Genomic DNA, 16,472 nt, shown 5'->3' with positions numbered 1-16,472 from the left:
GACCAGAGAGAGATGCAGATTTAAGATGTTCAGAGATGGGTAAGACCCTATCGCACCCGTCAGAGCTAACATGGAAGACAAATGCCTGCAGTGAACGAGTCTGGACAAGGTAAGGGGGAATCATTCATCTCAAGGCTGGGAGGAGGGTCTAGGTCTCAACACGCCCTCCTCCCGCCAATGGGAGGCCTCGTAACCCTCCATGCCTCCGCCCCTTTCACCCGCTTGGGGCGGGGCCGGCCACTCCAGGAGATAAGACTACACTTCCCGGCGCGCCTCGCGGCCAGGGCGAACGAGGAGCCGGAAGTGGGCCGCGCGAGGTCTAAGGGCACGAGGGAAGTGGCGGGCGGGGACTCAGGGGGGCGTGCAGGTGAGCCGACTGGCAGGGGTTTGCCGGCATGGCTGAGGCCAGGAAGAGGCGAGAGCTTCTTCCCCTGATCTACCAGCATCTGCTACAGGCGGGCTACGTGCGCGCGGCGCGGGAAGTGAAGGAGCAGAGTGGCCAGGTGAGCGTGCGCGGGCCGTGTGCGAGGGCCGCGTGCTAGATCTGGAGAGGTGCTGCCTGCGCCCCCTCCCGTGGCGGCCTGGCGTGCGCCCAGAGCCGGACTCTGCGGTGGCCCGGGAAGCGACCAGGGGTACCGAAGGAGCCGCAGCCTCTGCACACTTCGGCTCCCTGTCGCTCTGGGCCTCAGTTTCCCGAGCTGTGCAGTGGGCGGGCCGGGATGGGAGATCCGACGCGGAGGGCTTTGTAATTCCCGCGCCCCTTACCTCCACCCCTTCCTGGTAGCGGCGGTTTAAAGTTTCCGAAGTCTCTGGCCACGTGGCTCCGCGGGCCGAGAAGGTTGCTGAGAGCCTGAGGCGTGGATTGCGACCAGCCCCCAGGGGAGGGTGAGGAGGCGAAAGAGGGAACCGAGGCGAAGGGACTCGTGGCCCCTTAGTTGAGCTGAAGCTCGGGACGTTATCCCTCCCGTATGGAGTCGGGCAGCTTTGGGATTCGAGCTTGTGGTGGAGTCATTGCACACTTCATTCATTCTTTTCAGCAACTCCTGAACTAGCGCTCAGGGTGCTGATGATAGAGTGTTGAGCACAGTCCCCCGGCCCTACTAGAGTTTACGGTCTAAATCCAGTAGGGGAGGTAGACATAAAGAATCGCAAAAGTAACTGTACACTTAACACATTAAGTGCCAAGAATGAGAGGCGTAGGGCGATAAGACAGGGATGGCAAGTTAGTTGCCTGGGTCAGGGACACCCAGGACAGCTTTCCTGAGGAAATGGATGTTGATTTGAGACCTGAGAGAAGAGAGGTGGATATTCAGGCAGAGGGGCACATGCCCTGTGGTGGGAGGGAACTCGTTGCATTTGTACTGGCCTCTGGAAATTCCATCGTGGCTGAAGGGTGGAGTACAGGGTGATGGGGAGAGTGGGGGGGGCTGGCTGGAGCCCCACGGTAGTCTGGTCATCTGAAGAGCAGTGGTAAGCCACTTGAGAGTTTTAAATCGGTAAGGTGGATATTGACCTGATTAGTCAGCCCTCTGGCTGTGGTGTAGGCTCTGGTCCTGATGCTTGCTCCCAGGATCTGCATAGTCTAAAGGGTGATGGGCCCTGAGACATGATCCAAGCTTTTCCCAACCCTCTCCGGACCTTGACTGCCTTGGGCAAGAAACATTACCCGTCTTCATTGGGGCATTTGCCGAAGCAAAAGTATCCTGTCCTCATGGAGCTTACATCACAGCAGGGGCAGACAGATGACAAATCTTTAAAAACAAAAACAAAAACAAAAAAAAACTAAAGATACCGTGTGTCAGGTGATCATATGAGCCATAAAAATAAGGCAGGCAAGGAGGATAAGGAATGTCAGGGTTCAGTTATAAATAGGGTGATCAGGAAGCCCCACTGAGAAGGTGACATTTGGGCAGAGACCTGAAGGAAGTGAGGGAGTGAGCTGTGTGGTTAGCAGGAGAGAGCATTCTAGACAGAATAGCAAGCCCGGATGGGGCCGGTGGCCTGACACGTTTGAGGGACAGTGAGGAGGCCAGAGTGCCTGGGGCAGAGCAGGGTAAAACTGACTATTGGAGTCTCCCTGTTATCAGCTCATGTGCTGGGCACTGACTAGAATATCTTGTTCAGGCCCGACAGCACCCTGGGTGCTGCTCTTATCCCTGTGTTAGAAAGGAGGAGCCTGAAGTGTGAAGAGGTGAAGAGATGAGCTCAGCCAGTTAACACAGGAGCTCTGCCTGACTCCAGATGTACCCTCTTGGCCACTCTGCCCACGTCCCTGACACTGCTGTCACCTTACGTTGCTTTACTCAACCTCCCTGGGGCGCTTGACACCCTCGGTTCTTGACATTTGCAGAGTGGGCCATCTGGCCTCGGCTCCAAAGGGCTGGATTCCACCCGCTTCCCTCTGCGTCTGTCAAGGGACTGGCGCCGTTTGGTTTAGTCTCTTCCCAGCGGATGAGTGGACTGCGGTCATGCCACCTGGATGCCTTGGATGTCTGGGCTGTGGTTCGTACTGCCCTGGGACGATTGACCCACCTGACCTTTAAAAGACTTTAGAAAGGTCAAGGGTAGAAAAAGCCCCATCTTGTGGCCTCTGAGCATGGTGGGTGTCAGGGAGCTGGATAATGCTAGCCTGGCACATTCCAACTCCAGGTTCTCAAAGGTACCCCTCACTAATGTGTTGTCTTAAAAGGTTTTGGCTGGAAGGACTTGCCCTGCTTGTCTCTGGAAGGTTTGAGCGGCACTGACGGGGCCAAGCAGACATATTTCCCTGAGCAAAAAGTCTCCCATGAGGCTGTGGAGAGTTGGACCCAAAGAGGACCCTTATTGTGCCGGGGGGTTAATTGCTGCTTTCTCTTTACTTCTCTGCAGAAAAGTTTCCTGGCTCAGCCTGTAACCCTTCTGGACATCTATACTCACTGGCAACAGTAAGTCCGACGGGGACCCAAGAGTGGAGTAGGGACAGCCCAAGCTGTCAGCTTGAAATAAGCTAGGATGCTAATCTGGTCTGCGGTCTGCCTCCATAGCCCAGTGTGGACACCAGTGTTGCCCCCAGGAAGCCAGGTCGCACACGGGGGTGCCCGATAGGGAGAAAGGACGTTGGGAGCCGTAATCAGTCCTCTTAAGGACCAGAGCTTCTCGGCCGCTTGTTACTCATCCAGTCAACAAAGACCTATTGAGTACCTACCTCCTAAATGCTGGGTCCTGCCCTAAGTATGGAGACACTGTCATGAGTGAGACAGACATGGTTCCTTCTTTCCTGGAGCTGATATTGGAGTCAGGGAGGTAGGCATGCCTCAACGAATGAAAGAAATAAATGTAAAATTAAAATGATGGTAAAGCTTATGAAGAGGACTTGGTGCCAAAACCAGGTTAGCCTAGCCTCATTTAGGGGTTTAAGGAAGGTTTCCCTGTGGTGACCTTTGATTTGAGAGCTGCGGGGAGTAAACCAGGGAGTAGTAGGTCTCATGAGGCAGGAGTTCACCTGGCATTGAGAACTGTGGGTGCCGAAGCCTATAGCTGCAGCCACAGGACGGATAAGGCCGGGCAGTTGGTGGGGCCCACCTCACTCCGGATCTGAACGTCTGTGGTGAGGAGCTGTGTCTTTGCCCCAAGAGCAGCGGGAGCCCCGAAAGGGTGGAGTAGAGAGCAGCGAGGTCACTGCAGGACAGCTTGGCTAGTCGGGGTGTGGACACCATCATCCAGGCAAGAACTTGTGGCGCTTAGACAGGAATAATGCGGTAGACAGTCAGCCGATTCCAGGAATATTAAGGGGTGAGACTGGGAGCTGGGGATGGTCTAGAGGGGCAGTCTCGTTGACTCCCAGGTGCCTGGCTTGTGCACCTGCATGGAAGGTGGGCCTGAGTGTGGAGCTGGAAGCGAATGCAATTGGAGGGAAAGATTTCAAGGACCTGTTGAGTGCGAAATGTCGGAAACGTGCAGAAAGAAGGAAGGGGTGATAATCCAAGGGCATATCAACAAAGGAATGGTTTGGGAGGGAGGGAGGGGATAATCATTGTCTCCACAAAGTGGCCTGACCCACAGTCAACCAGGGAAGTGAAGGGCCTACAATCATGTCCCATGGGGAATGATTGGAAAATACTGAATTGTCCAGGGTGGAAAAGAGCAAAGGGGCAGGTGATGTGTCTGCACATCTTTGAGGAAAAAGGGAGTGGGGCGTTCTCTGGGGCTCTGAGAGGCTGAAGTAGGACCCATATGTACTGTTTTAGGGAGACAGGTTTCAATTTCTGAATAGAAGCACTTGGTCATCAGAGCTGTCCAGAAATGAGATAGGCTATGGTTCCCTATCATCAGAGGTGTGTAAGGAAAGGCAAGAATGGTGTGGAAGAGATCGCAGCTTCCAATGGAGAGCTAAGGTCTTTGAAAGTCCTGTCAGCTCTCAGTTCTTGGCTTTCCTCTGCTGCTAAGGTAAGGTCAGAGCGTAGGGCCCACCCTGCACTTCCTCTCCATCACCGCCTCCAACTTGCCCAGGTGTCTGGGTATGACAGCACTTCCTTCCTTAGAGAACTGCCTCAGTGAGCCCTTCCTTGTCACTGGCCCCTTCTGTGGGTGAGGGGTACTAACAAGAACGAGGACCTCACACCCACCAGAGGTGGCCTTGCCTGATGGTTCCCAGCAAAGTTCAAACCCAACAACTAGCTGTGTGAGCTTGGGCAGACTTGGCTTCCTTGAGTCTGTATGTTCATCTTTATCTGTAAAATATAATAATAGTAAATCAGGGGGCATCTGGGTGGCTCAGTCAGTCAGGCATCTGACTTTGGATCTCATCTCAGGTCTTGATTCTGAAGTTCAAAGGTCGTGAGTTCAAGCCTGGTGTTGGGTTTTGCGCTGGACTTGAAGCCTATTTAAAAACATAAGAAAATAAAATAAAATAAAATAAAATAAAATAAAATAAAATAAAATAAAATAAAATAAAATAAAATAAAATGGTAGTAAATCAGGTGCTAAACCTGACCATCAGAGGCATTTGTCCCGTAGGTATTTATTGAGCAGCTACTATGCATCAGAACTGTTCTTGATATATCTGGAAACAACCAGAGAGAAATCCCTGCCCTTGTGAAACATTCTGTTGGGAGGAGGGAGAGCGGCAGAATGAATTGATAAGTGTAATAAATTAAACCTGTTTTTCAGGGGGGATTCCCAACAAGTGGCCTTCCTGGGAACAAGGGACCCACATTCCAAACTGTGGTAGAGCATGTCTATCCCAGCTGGAGAACATGGGACATAGTGATTCCCTTGGGATGGGAGGGTGAGGTCACAGGAGCTGGTACTTGAAAGTTCCAGGGACTGAGCCATCTGGGTGCTTGTCCTGCCGATGCCCAAAACTTACTCTTTGACCCTGAGCAAGTCACTGAGTCGTTCATTTTTTGAGATGTGTGCTATGTGCTGAAGATACTTAACGAGCTAGCAGAGGTTCCTGCCAGCCCCTCCCCCCGCCCCGGGTTTGACCTTGTAGTGAGGGAGTCAGGCAGGAAGTAAGTAGAATAACAGGAGAAAGAAAAGTGCTCTGAAGAAAATGAAACAGGATGACAGAGCGGAGAATGTCAGGGGGAGGGGAATCATGATCAGGGAGGGGCTTTGAAGAAGCTGTATTGGAGCTGAGGCCTAAGGGACAAGAAGGAGCAGGGCTTCCAGAAAGAGGGCACTATAGGTGCTCTAAGTTCTGCAGGAGGGAGAACCCAGATGATTCTATGAACAGCCCGCAGGTGCTGGCACATACCAGTCAGTGATGGTTAGCTGCTGTGACTATGCAATGTCACCAGCCCTTACTGATTATTTTGGAGACTAATAGTTGTAAAACCAGTGTATGAAATGGGTGAAAAGGCAGAATACAAGTGTATCTACGCTGTTTTCAAACTCTGTGCGCATTTCCTGGCAGGGGTTGGGGGCGGGGGGGGGTGTCTTTCTTGTCAAATCTCCTGGCCTTGCCCTTGTCACCTGGTTGGTACAGCCAGTCACCCTTGTCCTGCAGGACGTCAGAGGTTGGCCAGAAGCGGAAGGCAGAGGAAGATGCAGCACTGCAGGCTAAGAAGACCCGCGTGTCCGACCCCATTAGCAGCTCAGAGAGCTCAGAAGAGGAGGAGGAGGCAGAAGCCGAGACCGCCAAAGCCAGTACGAGTCCTGCACCCCGGGGGAGCCTCAGTCATTGGTGTTAGTGGGAGCTCAGCCCAGGGCCCTGCAGCTCTGGGGAACAGGCTTTTGGATATTGGGTTGTTCCAGGGGAGAGTCCACCTCCAGGTTCCCCTCCAGTGGGCCCTGGGAAGACCAGGACCTTCTAGAGAGAAGGCTGGAGGGCCCCACATATCTACTGCGGTATTTATTTGAACCCTTTCTCGTGGCAGACGTTGTGTCCGAGGTACTGGGAATCCAGTGGTGAACAAAAACTTAGCTGGGCCCTTACAGCCTAATTTGGGGTACAACAGCTACATTTTTACAAGCCCCCAGGTGATTCTGACGGGTGGAAAGAAGCCTGCGTTTGTAGAAAAACTGCTGGAAAGATTGCAGAGAGGGCAGTTGGCAGGCACCTTTTCTGCGTCACCTGTGGCTGCTGGGGGAGCGGCTGGCTTTCCTGTTGTTTTGGACGTGTGCAGGTTAGCCCTGGAAGGCTGTCCCGGGCACTGTGGTTTCAGAGCATTGGCAGGGTTGACCCCGTGAGGCCTTCACAGCCCCTTCTCCCCAAGTCCTCCCGACAGTTTGTGTTTTAACCAACAGACTTTTGACTCCACAGAGGAATCATCCTTTTTCTCTGCAAGGTTATTAGCTTTTGCTTACATAGAAGGTGATTTCTTGATTCTTAAATGTATTTTCTGATTGTAAAGGAAATACAGGATTCATTATGGATATGCAAATTACTTGTTAAAAAGGCAGGAAAAAAAAATTACCCACGTTCTTGCCACCTACGATTTGGCAAATTATTCTTCCATTTATTTTTCCTGAGCATGTTTTTAAAAATATTCAAGATCATATTAAATACATACCTTATATCTTCATCTTTTAAAATCATAAATGCAAAACAAGTCCACTTTGAACTATATGTAAGCATATGGAAGAAAAATGAGAGGTTTTCTATTCTACCCTGGATGGGTCCCTTTTACCCCCGAATGCATCCTGGTGGGTAGCTTTAAAACTGTCCCCTGCGCATCTAGTCATACAGATAGCCGTGCATACGTGCATGTCCACACCAACCCACTATGTAAAAGCAAAATTGTTCAATTTCATACTGACTGATATTTGCTCTTAATGGATTTTTATTTCATGAATTTTTTCTATGATAAGGGAAATCGTTGCAAGAAACACGCTGAAATGTTTGTGGGCAACATGATACGATGTCTGGCATTTTTTTTTCAGAATAGTACTTGATGGGGAAGGGTACTGGAGAGGCCGGTTGACATCACACAGGCCACAAGCTGGTAATGGTTGGGACTGTGTGGTTCGCTGTACTTCCTCTCTACTTACAGATGTGTCTAAAAAAGAGAGGGAGATGGATTTAAATGCCAGGAAGAGAGTCAGACCATGCCATTCATCTCAGCAGTGTCCCATGTCACAGCATACCCTAGAAATCTTAACCCTGTCTGACATTTGGGGAGACAAGTTTCCTGCTGGAAGATCACCCAGAATCTGTAGGTCTCAACATCTCACCAGTTCCTGGTCTCATAGTTCAGCTCCTTTTCCCAGTACAAACTGTTGAAATCCCAAGCAGCTTTCTCTGTGGACCAGGGGCTGGCTGCCTGACTGCTGCCGCTGTCCTGCTGAGTGACTCTCGGGGCCGCAGCGTGGTAGCCTGTGGGGATGGCCCACCCTGAAGTCATGTGGTGCCTTCGAGGGGGTCTGCAGCGGCGCTGTGAGCCAGCGCTTCCTTTTCTGGGGTCTTCAGTGTCTCGTGCCATCAGGGAGTTGGGGCTCCATGGGGGATGCACACCCGTGGCTTTCGTGGTGCCCCGCTCTCCCGCTCCTGGTGGATGTGGCTCATGCACCCCAGAGCTCTTTCCCACAAGTCTGGGCTCAGTCTCAGATGCTCAGGCCAGCACCAGGCACAGCCATACCAATTGAATCGTTAGGTGAGCTGAAACCTGTTGGCTGTTCTTAAATGAGAAAAAAAAGCTCATCTGGTTCATGCAGCGGGTGTCTGTGTCTTGCAGCCCCGAGACTGGCGCCCACCAACTCCTCGGTTCCGGGGGCAGTTGTGCCATCAGGCACGAAAGAAAAAGCCAGGGTGAGTAGGACCACCTCCAAGCTGTCGCCCTTTGGGAGTTACGTGCCCTGTAGGGGGACAGTCCCCTGTGTCAGAGAAGGATAGGGTTGTGAGCAGTTACCCAACCTGGATTCAGTTCTGGGCCTTTATCACCAGCTGTGTGATCCTGGTGACTCCTTTACCTCTCTGGGCCTCAGTTTCCTTTTCTGTAAAATGGAGGTGATGCCCCACTGCTTTGGGCCACTGGGCACATCATGCACCTGTAACAATTTCTTTCCTCCTTCATCCGTGCATTCACCTGTTCAGCCAATGGCCTGTTACTGATCCAGTTACTTTCCAGGGACCGTGGGAGGCAGTGGGGGCACCACAGTGAGTAAGACGCCTGTGGGTCTGAAAGCTGGAAAACCATTTTCTAGACTGCAGCTCCTGAGAAGGTAGAATACCGTTGCTGGTAGTCCACAAAGCAGCATCACAGACGTGTAAAGCACAGGTCCCTGAGATACCTGGAGCCCCAACTACAGCACGAGGTAGTGAGGACGGCCGCAGCAGGCTGCCAGTTATCACTTAGCCAGTAACTCCTGGGTCCCAAGAGCTGTAATTTGGTTTTCTCCGTGCCTCTGTGAGGGGAGGTACCATTCTCAGCCCCATCTTAAAGGTGAAGAAACAGACCAAGGGAGGTAATCTGTCCGAACTCCTACGCCTGGGAAGCGGTCTGTGCTGGTCATTCACCAGGCCACACCTAGCGTGTCTGTCACCCCCGTCCTTTGTAGGCAAAGACCAAGAAGGCTGGCAAGGTGGTGAACTCCACACCGCATCCTGCCACTGGGAAGGCGGTGGCCCACCTTCTGTCTGGGAGGTCACCTAAGAAGTCAGCAGGGCCTTCAGCGAATACCATCCTGGCCTCAGAAACTGAGGAGGAGGGCAGTGTCCAGGCCCTCAGAACCACGGCCAAGCCTGGTGAGCGTCCCCAACTTGTAGACGTCAAGCCCCCTGAGTTTGGGCTGGGGAGGCAGGCCCGGCACTGCTTTGTCAAGCTCTGGGACGTTCTGGAATTTAGAGGTCTGTCTCCATGGCAGTAAGGTCCCGCGGCACCCCAATAAGGGAGGGTCTGCTGCAGGGACATGTCAGGCTTTGCTAAGAGAGTTTGAGCGGCCCAGGTGATGGTGGAGCATTTTCTGGTTTATTGCTCTCAGCTGGGTACAGGGCCCACTGCGGAGGCTGAGGCTAAACCGAGGCCTGGGTTCGCTCCAGTTTCTCGTGTGAAATAGACGTTTGCCCTGCCTGCCTCAGTGTGATGATGGAAGGAGATGCCCGGACTAGCAGACGGTGGCTTGTGTGTGGTAGGACCTAGCATGAGCCTTCCCGGGGTCACAGAGGTGTGGGCAACACAAGCATACGAGTGGCACGTGCCTCAGCTGTGGGGCTTCAAGGTAGGTGGGGCTGAAGGTCCGCACTCGGGAAGCGAGCACAGGCACCTGCGTCTCATTTCCTGGCCTGGCAGAGAGCCGGGGAGGGGAGTCCGGAAGGGCAGGCCCTCAGTCCTCTCCTGCTTCGTCCCCCAGGAATGGCATCGGCCAGCCAGGCTGACAGCTCCAGCGAGGAGACCTCCACCTCGAGCGATGAGACATATGTGGAGGTAATTGCCACCCGTCCTCAGGAGCTGCCTCTGCAAACCTCTAACCCTCCCAGGGGCCTGGCCGGGGCTTCGCACACCAGCGGGGCCAAATCAACCGAGCAAGTGTTTCAGGGTGACCGGGAGCTGGAAAGGCTGAGGCCTGGGGAGCAGAGCCAGATGCTGTCGTCACATCGCGGGTGTGAGAAAGGTCTAGGGTTGTGGGGGAGAGAAGCCGTGCAGCCTGTGAGACCAGGGAAGGCTTCCTGGGAGAGGTGGCACTGGAGCAGGGCCTTGACGCACAGGGGATTCTCCAGGAAGGGATGTGGGGGCAGGGTTCAAGCAGAAAGAGCTGCATGAGCCCAGGGGCAGGCGGGTGGCCGTCCTGCGGTGTGGTCCGGGTGAGTTGGACGAGGCTGCTGAGTGGTTCTGGGTGGATGCCAGGCCTGGGCGCTTGGTCAGAGACGGTCAGGTCTTGGTCTGTGGCCTCATCTCTGCTCTGAACTGTGACCTGGAAGTCCTTCCTTATTGTGCAGCCGGGCCTTGGCAGCACGAGGTGCATGATTGCTGCTGCTATGGGGACGTGGGAGGTGGGGGTTCCCTCAGAAGTCTGACCGCAGTGCTCATGGTTACTATAAAGGGAGAATGTAGAGAGCCCTGAGGGGCCCTAACAAGAATGTGAATGAGGTGAAAGTGCCTTAATTAAGAGGAGATCAGAGGTAGGCAGGGGCCACATCCCTGGGGTGCCTGGAGTACTTCTCACCTCCTGCCTCACCCAGTAACCTGTGAAGGTGGAGACCTTCCTCCCATCTACCCAAGGCCTATCCTCTTCCCACGTCCATCCCCACTTTCAGGCGCTGGGTACAGCCATAAGAGCACCCAGGCTCCCGTTCCTACTTGGCCCTGGGAAACCAGCAGCCAAACACACAGCCTTGGGGGGCCAGAGGCCAGCACAGGGCCCTGGCAGCAGCGAGGAGTTTGCGATTGAGGAGATGGCTGCCCCAGAAACCCAGGGTCAGGTGAAATCTACCTGATGACAGATGTGGAGGTAGGGCACTGCCTGCCTTAGGAACGTCAGAATTTTAGAAGTCTAAGAAAGAGCCCATGGAGGAAAGGAATGTGCCCAGGGTACCTCGGCAAGACTGGCATTCAGATCCTGGCCTCCCAGCCCCTGGGAAGGCTGCCATGATCGGATACCCCTGTAGTTGAAGGGGCAGATAGGGTGGGCCTTCTGGTTGAGAGAGGCTGTCCCTGTGTGCCAGGCAGCAGGGGAGCATAGTGGATGGGAGTTCTGCCCCCAAGGCGACACAGACATGGGTTCTAGTCGTGACTTTGCCCTTAGTATTGGTCTTGAGTGACTTAACCTCCCTGAGCTTCTTGTCCCTCTCTGGAAAATGGGTGTAAAGATAGCATCTGACTCAGAGTTCTTTGAGAATTGAATGATGTTAGGAAAGGGGTTTGTAAACCATGAAGCCTCTCATAGCCCTCAGAGGCAAAGATTATTATTTCTTCTCTAATTGCATCCTCTTGTTCCAGGTGAAACCTTCAGTAAAACCACCCCAGGTCAAAACCTCACCAGCCCCTGCCAAGGACTCCCTAGGGAGAGGGGCAGCCCCAACCCCTGGGAAGACAGGGGATGTGACACCCCAAGTCAGAGGAGGTGCCCTGACCCTAGCCAGCAAGGCCAAGAAGCCAGAAGAGGACTCGGAGAGCAGTGAGGAGTCGTCTGAGAGTGAGGAGGGGGCCCCTTTGGAGCCGCCCCACCAGGTGAGTCCTGGGGGCAGACCACTCCTCGGCGTCCTCAGGTCCCCCGGAGGCTGCCGAATGGCTATATAAGGAGCACCTGGTCTCCTCTGCCAGATAAGACTGACCTTGGGGTTTGGGGAGCAGGAGGTGGGGGTATGAAAATGAAGGACAAGGGCAGCTGGGCTTGTCAGTCCCCTATGGAAATTGCCTTCTTGTGTGAACCGCAGCCTGGAAGAGCTACTTCCCACAGGGTGGCCTTGCACCCTCCTCTCTGTCAGCAACTCCCCTTTACCTCAGTTTCCCTGTCTCGAGAATGGGATATGGCCAGCCGGTCCTATTGTGAAGGGACTTAAGTTTTAATTGCCTAGTCCTCTGGCTTCTTCAGCCAGATCATGGCTTCTTAGCTAACAGGAATCTTTACCTTCCATCTGCCGGGACCCACTCCTCTGGGCTGGGTGGCCAAGACTCTGGGTGCATCTGAAGGGAAAGCAGAGGGGCTGGGAAGCTATTGGAGTCGGAGAACCAGGAGGAGGAAGCATCAGACAGTGGTGGTAAAAGGTCCCGAAGCTGGCCCGGTGAGGCCCAGGAGTGGAGGTCCCAGCCCAGGGCCGGATGGTAAAGGAGAGATACAATAAGTAAAATAAAGTTCATCTTACTGGGTGGAAATGAGGAAGGTAAGGGGGCGGGGGGCGGGCTGTAGGAATGGTCATTAAAACAGTGGCTTAGGGAAGGCCTTACAGAGATGTTGCGGGCCTGAAGGAGCAGGGCGAGGGTGTGTGCCACGTGGACATTTGGACAACGGTCGTTCTGCTGGGGAGCACGGCAAGTGCCCGGGCCCTGATGTGGCAGTGGGAGAGAGAATTGTGACCTGGAGTACAGTGGTCGACCACGCCAGCCGTGGAGCCTGTGCTCTCAGGGCTCGCCCGCTGACGGGAGCCCAGCCGAGGGAGCCTCTCTCTGATGCCTGTGTGTGGGTGACTCCGGGAGCGGTGCAGGGGTGTCGGGGAGAACTGCCACGAGGAACTGGTTTGTATCTCGGACCTAGAGGAGGAGGCAGCAGTGGCCAAGTGAGCTGGGCAAGGCTGCGAAGGCCCCGGGAGTGAGAGAGAAGCTGTCGGGCCGGGCCTGAGCCCCGGTCCAGGTGGAGAGAGAAGCACAGGGGGCTCTCGTGAGCCCCAGCTAAGGCCTAGGCTTCGTCCTGATGGCACACTGGAGGGTGAGGAGGGCAACAAAACCTCCCTTTCTCTCTTACTAGGCGAAGGCCTCGGAGAAAATTGTCCAGGCCAGGGCCGCCTCGGGCCCTGTTAAGGGGACCCCTGGGAAAGGGGCCACCCCAGCACCCCCTGGGAGGACAGGGCCTGCAGCTGCCCGGGCCAAGTCAGGGAAGCCAGAGGAGGATTCAGAGAGCAGCAGTGAGGAGGAGTCTGACAGCGAGGAGGAGCCGCCAGCTGCCAAGACACCACTTCAGGTGAGGCCTGGGGAGGGAGAGTCCATGAAGCCGTGCCCCTCCGCAGGAGGCCTTCTGAGGACCGGTTCCACTCTCTGTCTGCCAGGGCCCTAGACACGCTTGGAGCCCTACCCCTTCTCCCCTGCGGTGTGCGTGGCGTCCTTTGCCCTGTCCGGCCTCTTGTGTCTCCTCACGTCCACCCTTGTGCTCCCTCCCGATTCTGCTTGTCTCCCTCCAGGTGAAGCCTTCAGGGAAGACCCCCCAGGTCAAAGCTGCCGCAGCCTCTGCCAAGGAGTCCCCTAGGAAAGGGGCCCCTCCAGTGCCCCCTGGCAAGGCAGGGCCTACAGCTGCCCAGGCTCAGGTGGGGAAGGGGAAGGGGAAGGGGGAAGAAGACCCAGAGAGCAGCACTGAGGAGTCCGACAGCGAGGGGGAGGCGCCAGCAGCCGTGCCCCTAGCCACGAGCCCTGTTCAGGTGAGGCTGCAGGACGCCCCGCAACGGCGCGGTCTGCCCCGTTCTGGAGAGCCTGGCTGTCGGCTTGTCCTCCCCTTCCACACCTTGGGTCCCGTGCCCTGCATTTGCTCTCCTCACCTGGTCTTCCCTCACGGCTAGTCTCCTGTGGGCTCCTGCCCTGATCCTGTCTTTTGCTACTCCAGGCAAAGCCCTTGGGGCAAAACTCCCAGGTCAGAGCAGCCTCCGGTCCCGTGAAGGGGCCCCCTCAGAAGGCAGGGCCTGCAGCCACCCAAGCAGGGAAGCAGGAGGAGGACTCAGGGAGCAGCAGCGAGGAGGAATCAGACAGTGAGGGGGAGGCGCCGGCCCAGGTGAGGCTCCTGCCTGTAAGTTTCTTCCTTCCCCCTCAGTGTCAGGAGCCACCCCCCCCCCCACCCCACACCCACACGCTGACTCTGTTTGCCCTCTTGGTTTCTGGTGTCTCTGCACACAGCCATACTTTGTGCTCCCTCCCCTGATCCTGTGTGTCTCTCTCTGCAGGCAAAGTCCTCGGGGAAGATCATCCAGGTCACAGCTGCCTCACGTCCTGCCACGGGGCCCCCTCAGAAGGCAGGGCCTGCAGCCACCCAGGGCAAGGCCGAAAAGTGCAAGGACGAGTCAGAGAGCAGTGAGGAGGAGTCAGACAGTGAAGAGGAGGCGCCTGCAGCCGTGGCTCCAGCCCAGGTGGGCCCGGGAGGGGCTGCCCCACGGCCTGACCTGAGCCACTGGCACCCGTCGGCTCCCCGGGGAGCTCTGGGGAGGCATGGCGGCGGGGCTCCGCCCCAGAACAGATGGGGGCTCTGAGCTCAGGCTCCTTCTTTAGCTTCTGACTTCTTCCTCTCAGGCAAAACCAGCTATGAAAACACCCCAGACCCAGGCCCCTCCAAAGAAGGGCACCCCCGTTACCCCTGCACCTGCCAAGTTTCCCCCGGTGCGAGTGGGCACGCCGGCCCCTTGGAAGGCAGGAGCCGCATCCTCTCCAGCCTGCGCCTCATCCCCAGCTCTGGCCAGGGGCGCCCAGAGGCCCGAGGCCTCTTCAAGCAGCGAGGAGTCGGAGAGTGAGGAGGAGACCACTCCTGCCCCACCAGCAGGACAGGTGAGGCCAAGTTGGTCTGGCAGATTCGGGGCTAGTCCTCTCATCGCCCTTTGACCTCCTGAGATACGTGTCTCTTCCTTGTCATTCCAGGCAAAGTCTGCGGGTAAAAGCGTCCCGGTGAAAGCTGCCTCTGCACCCACCAAGGGGTCCTCGGGCCAAGGGGCTGTCCCAGTACCCGCTGGGAAGGCAGGGCCTGCAATGGCCCCGGCTAAAGCTGAGGTTCAGGAAGATTCAGAGAGCAGTGAGGAGGAATCAGACAGTGAGGAGGTGACTGCAGCCCCAGCCCAGGTGAGGCCTGGGAAGAGCCAGCCCATCCCACCCACACCAGGGCCCGGGGCAGGGCTGAGGAGGGGCTTTTCTGGGCTGGGCTTGCCCCTGGCTGTGCAGAAGCCTCAAAGGCAGCCTCAACTCAGCCTGGTTCCCCACTTTTCACTCGGTCTCCTCCCCTGTCAGAGGTGTAGTCTCCCCTGTGGCCTTCTCAGCTCCCATTGAGACTCCTTATGCCACCCACAAGCTCTGTGGAGCGCTCCTCTGCCTGGTGCTGCCCTGTCTCCCTCAGGGATTTCCCAGTCTAGATGGGGGCGTGTTTGTGCACACAGGCTAGTCCAGCATAATGTGATAAGGTGGAAAATAGATCACGTACCTGGGTTACAGCACTGCAGGTGGTAGCGTCTCGGGGTTTCCCCGGAGGGAAGGCCTCCTGGAGGAAGTGGCATTGGAATTGTAGGCTTGAAAGATCTGGCCAGGGGAAATGGAGTGTTCCAGGCAAAGAATCCTGCCTGTGCCCGGAGGGTGGGAGAGTGCCTGGCCTGAGGGAGCTGCCCCGAGCAGAGCATTTTGGTGGGATCACTGGGGGAAATGATGCAGTGGCAGACAGAGCAGGGGGCTTGGAGCCAGACTGCCTGGGTTCAAGTCCTGGCCCCATTTCCTACCAATTGATTCCTACCTATCAGGGCCTTTATTGACTCTTCTGTAAATTGGAAATTAGCTGTCACAGGGTTGAGAATTTAATAAGATCTCACCGTACCCAGCAAGGGCCCTGTGCACACAGCAAGCTCACTCCTCTGCCTCCCTGAGGGTGGGCCAGGCTGATGGGGAACAGAATCAGGAGTCCCCTCCCAGCCTGGAAGAGTTAAGCTGGGAAAAGTGAAGATGGCTCACACCTCATGCTCACCCATGGTTTATTTGTAATTGTCGCTCTTTTTTTCCCCCCCAATAACCACTCACAAATTAGTCATTTCTATTTTCCCTGTACCAGAGCACGTGTTTTCTATGGGATTTTCTTTTGTCCCCCTCTCACAGTTGCCTTGTGGGACCCAGGGTCCTGTGATTCCCCTGTGATTTGACAGGTGCGTGTGGGCCCTGTTGGAGTCCCAGCCCACCAGCTCTTGTCCCGTTTCCACGCTGCAGACACATTCCAGACCAACGCCTGAAAAGTTTCACTGTGCCCATCGCCTAAGTATTTGTCTCCCCATCTGAACCTCCCACCAATACCATTAGATAGGTGTTCATTTGCTTTCGTTTCTGGAGGAGGAAATTAGAGCTTAGAAGAGTTGTTTGCTGACCAGCTTCAGCTCAGCAAGCCAATGAGGGTCAGCTGGGCCTGCGCCCCAGCGTGCCCGCCTCAAAAGCCTTTGCCTTTTATGCTTCCTCCTGCTACATTTTGGCCCAAACTTTTCCAACCACAGACATGATTATGTTGTGGGGCCTTACTTCCTCCCAAGGTGCAAAACAAAGCGGCTAATCCCTCTCTAGGGGCCCAGCCTTCTAGCCTGGTGCCCTGTCAGGAGATGGTGCCTTGCCTAATTTCAAGAGGCCTGAATTGCCCCCACTGAGACCGGCGGGTCTGATGGGAATCTTGTCTGAAGGATAAGG

The 16,472-nt window shown here is 55.4% G+C and overlaps 1 protein-coding gene across 3 annotated transcripts in view; it reads left to right on the top strand.

The window, feature by feature from the left end:
* Positions 1-362: 362 nt before the first annotated feature.
* The window catches only part of TCOF1 (treacle ribosome biogenesis factor 1), a 38,045-nt gene continuing 21,935 nt past the window's right edge, over positions 363-16,472 (top strand). For 2 of the 3 annotated variants that reach the window (XM_047092457.1, XM_047092445.1), the window contains exons 1-13: positions 363-503; positions 2,869-2,924; positions 5,990-6,129; positions 8,157-8,230; positions 8,980-9,166; positions 9,772-9,845; positions 11,358-11,588; positions 12,823-13,035; positions 13,253-13,486; positions 13,669-13,833; positions 14,003-14,185; positions 14,346-14,597; positions 14,688-14,885. In XM_047092457.1, the coding sequence (XP_046948413.1) occupies positions 396-503; positions 2,869-2,924; positions 5,990-6,129; positions 8,157-8,230; positions 8,980-9,166; positions 9,772-9,845; positions 11,358-11,588; positions 12,823-13,035; positions 13,253-13,486; positions 13,669-13,833; positions 14,003-14,185; positions 14,346-14,597; positions 14,688-14,885 (2,115 nt within the window). In that variant the 5' untranslated portion in view covers positions 363-395. The remainder of the gene's footprint in view (positions 504-2,868; positions 2,925-5,989; positions 6,130-8,156; positions 8,231-8,979; positions 9,167-9,771; positions 9,846-11,357; positions 11,589-12,822; positions 13,036-13,252; positions 13,487-13,668; positions 13,834-14,002; positions 14,186-14,345; positions 14,598-14,687; positions 14,886-16,472) is intronic. The other variant, XM_047092453.1, reaches the window with a different exon arrangement.

Source organism: Lynx rufus, unplaced genomic scaffold (genome assembly GCF_022079265.1).
Source record: "Lynx rufus isolate CCGP_SWC_20201006 ecotype Redwood Valley unplaced genomic scaffold, mLynRuf1.p SCAF_1, whole genome shotgun sequence".
Lineage (NCBI taxonomy): Eukaryota > Metazoa > Chordata > Mammalia > Carnivora > Felidae > Lynx > Lynx rufus.
The sequence above is the reverse complement of the archived record's forward strand: the minus strand, read 5'-3'. Positions and strand labels throughout refer to the sequence as shown.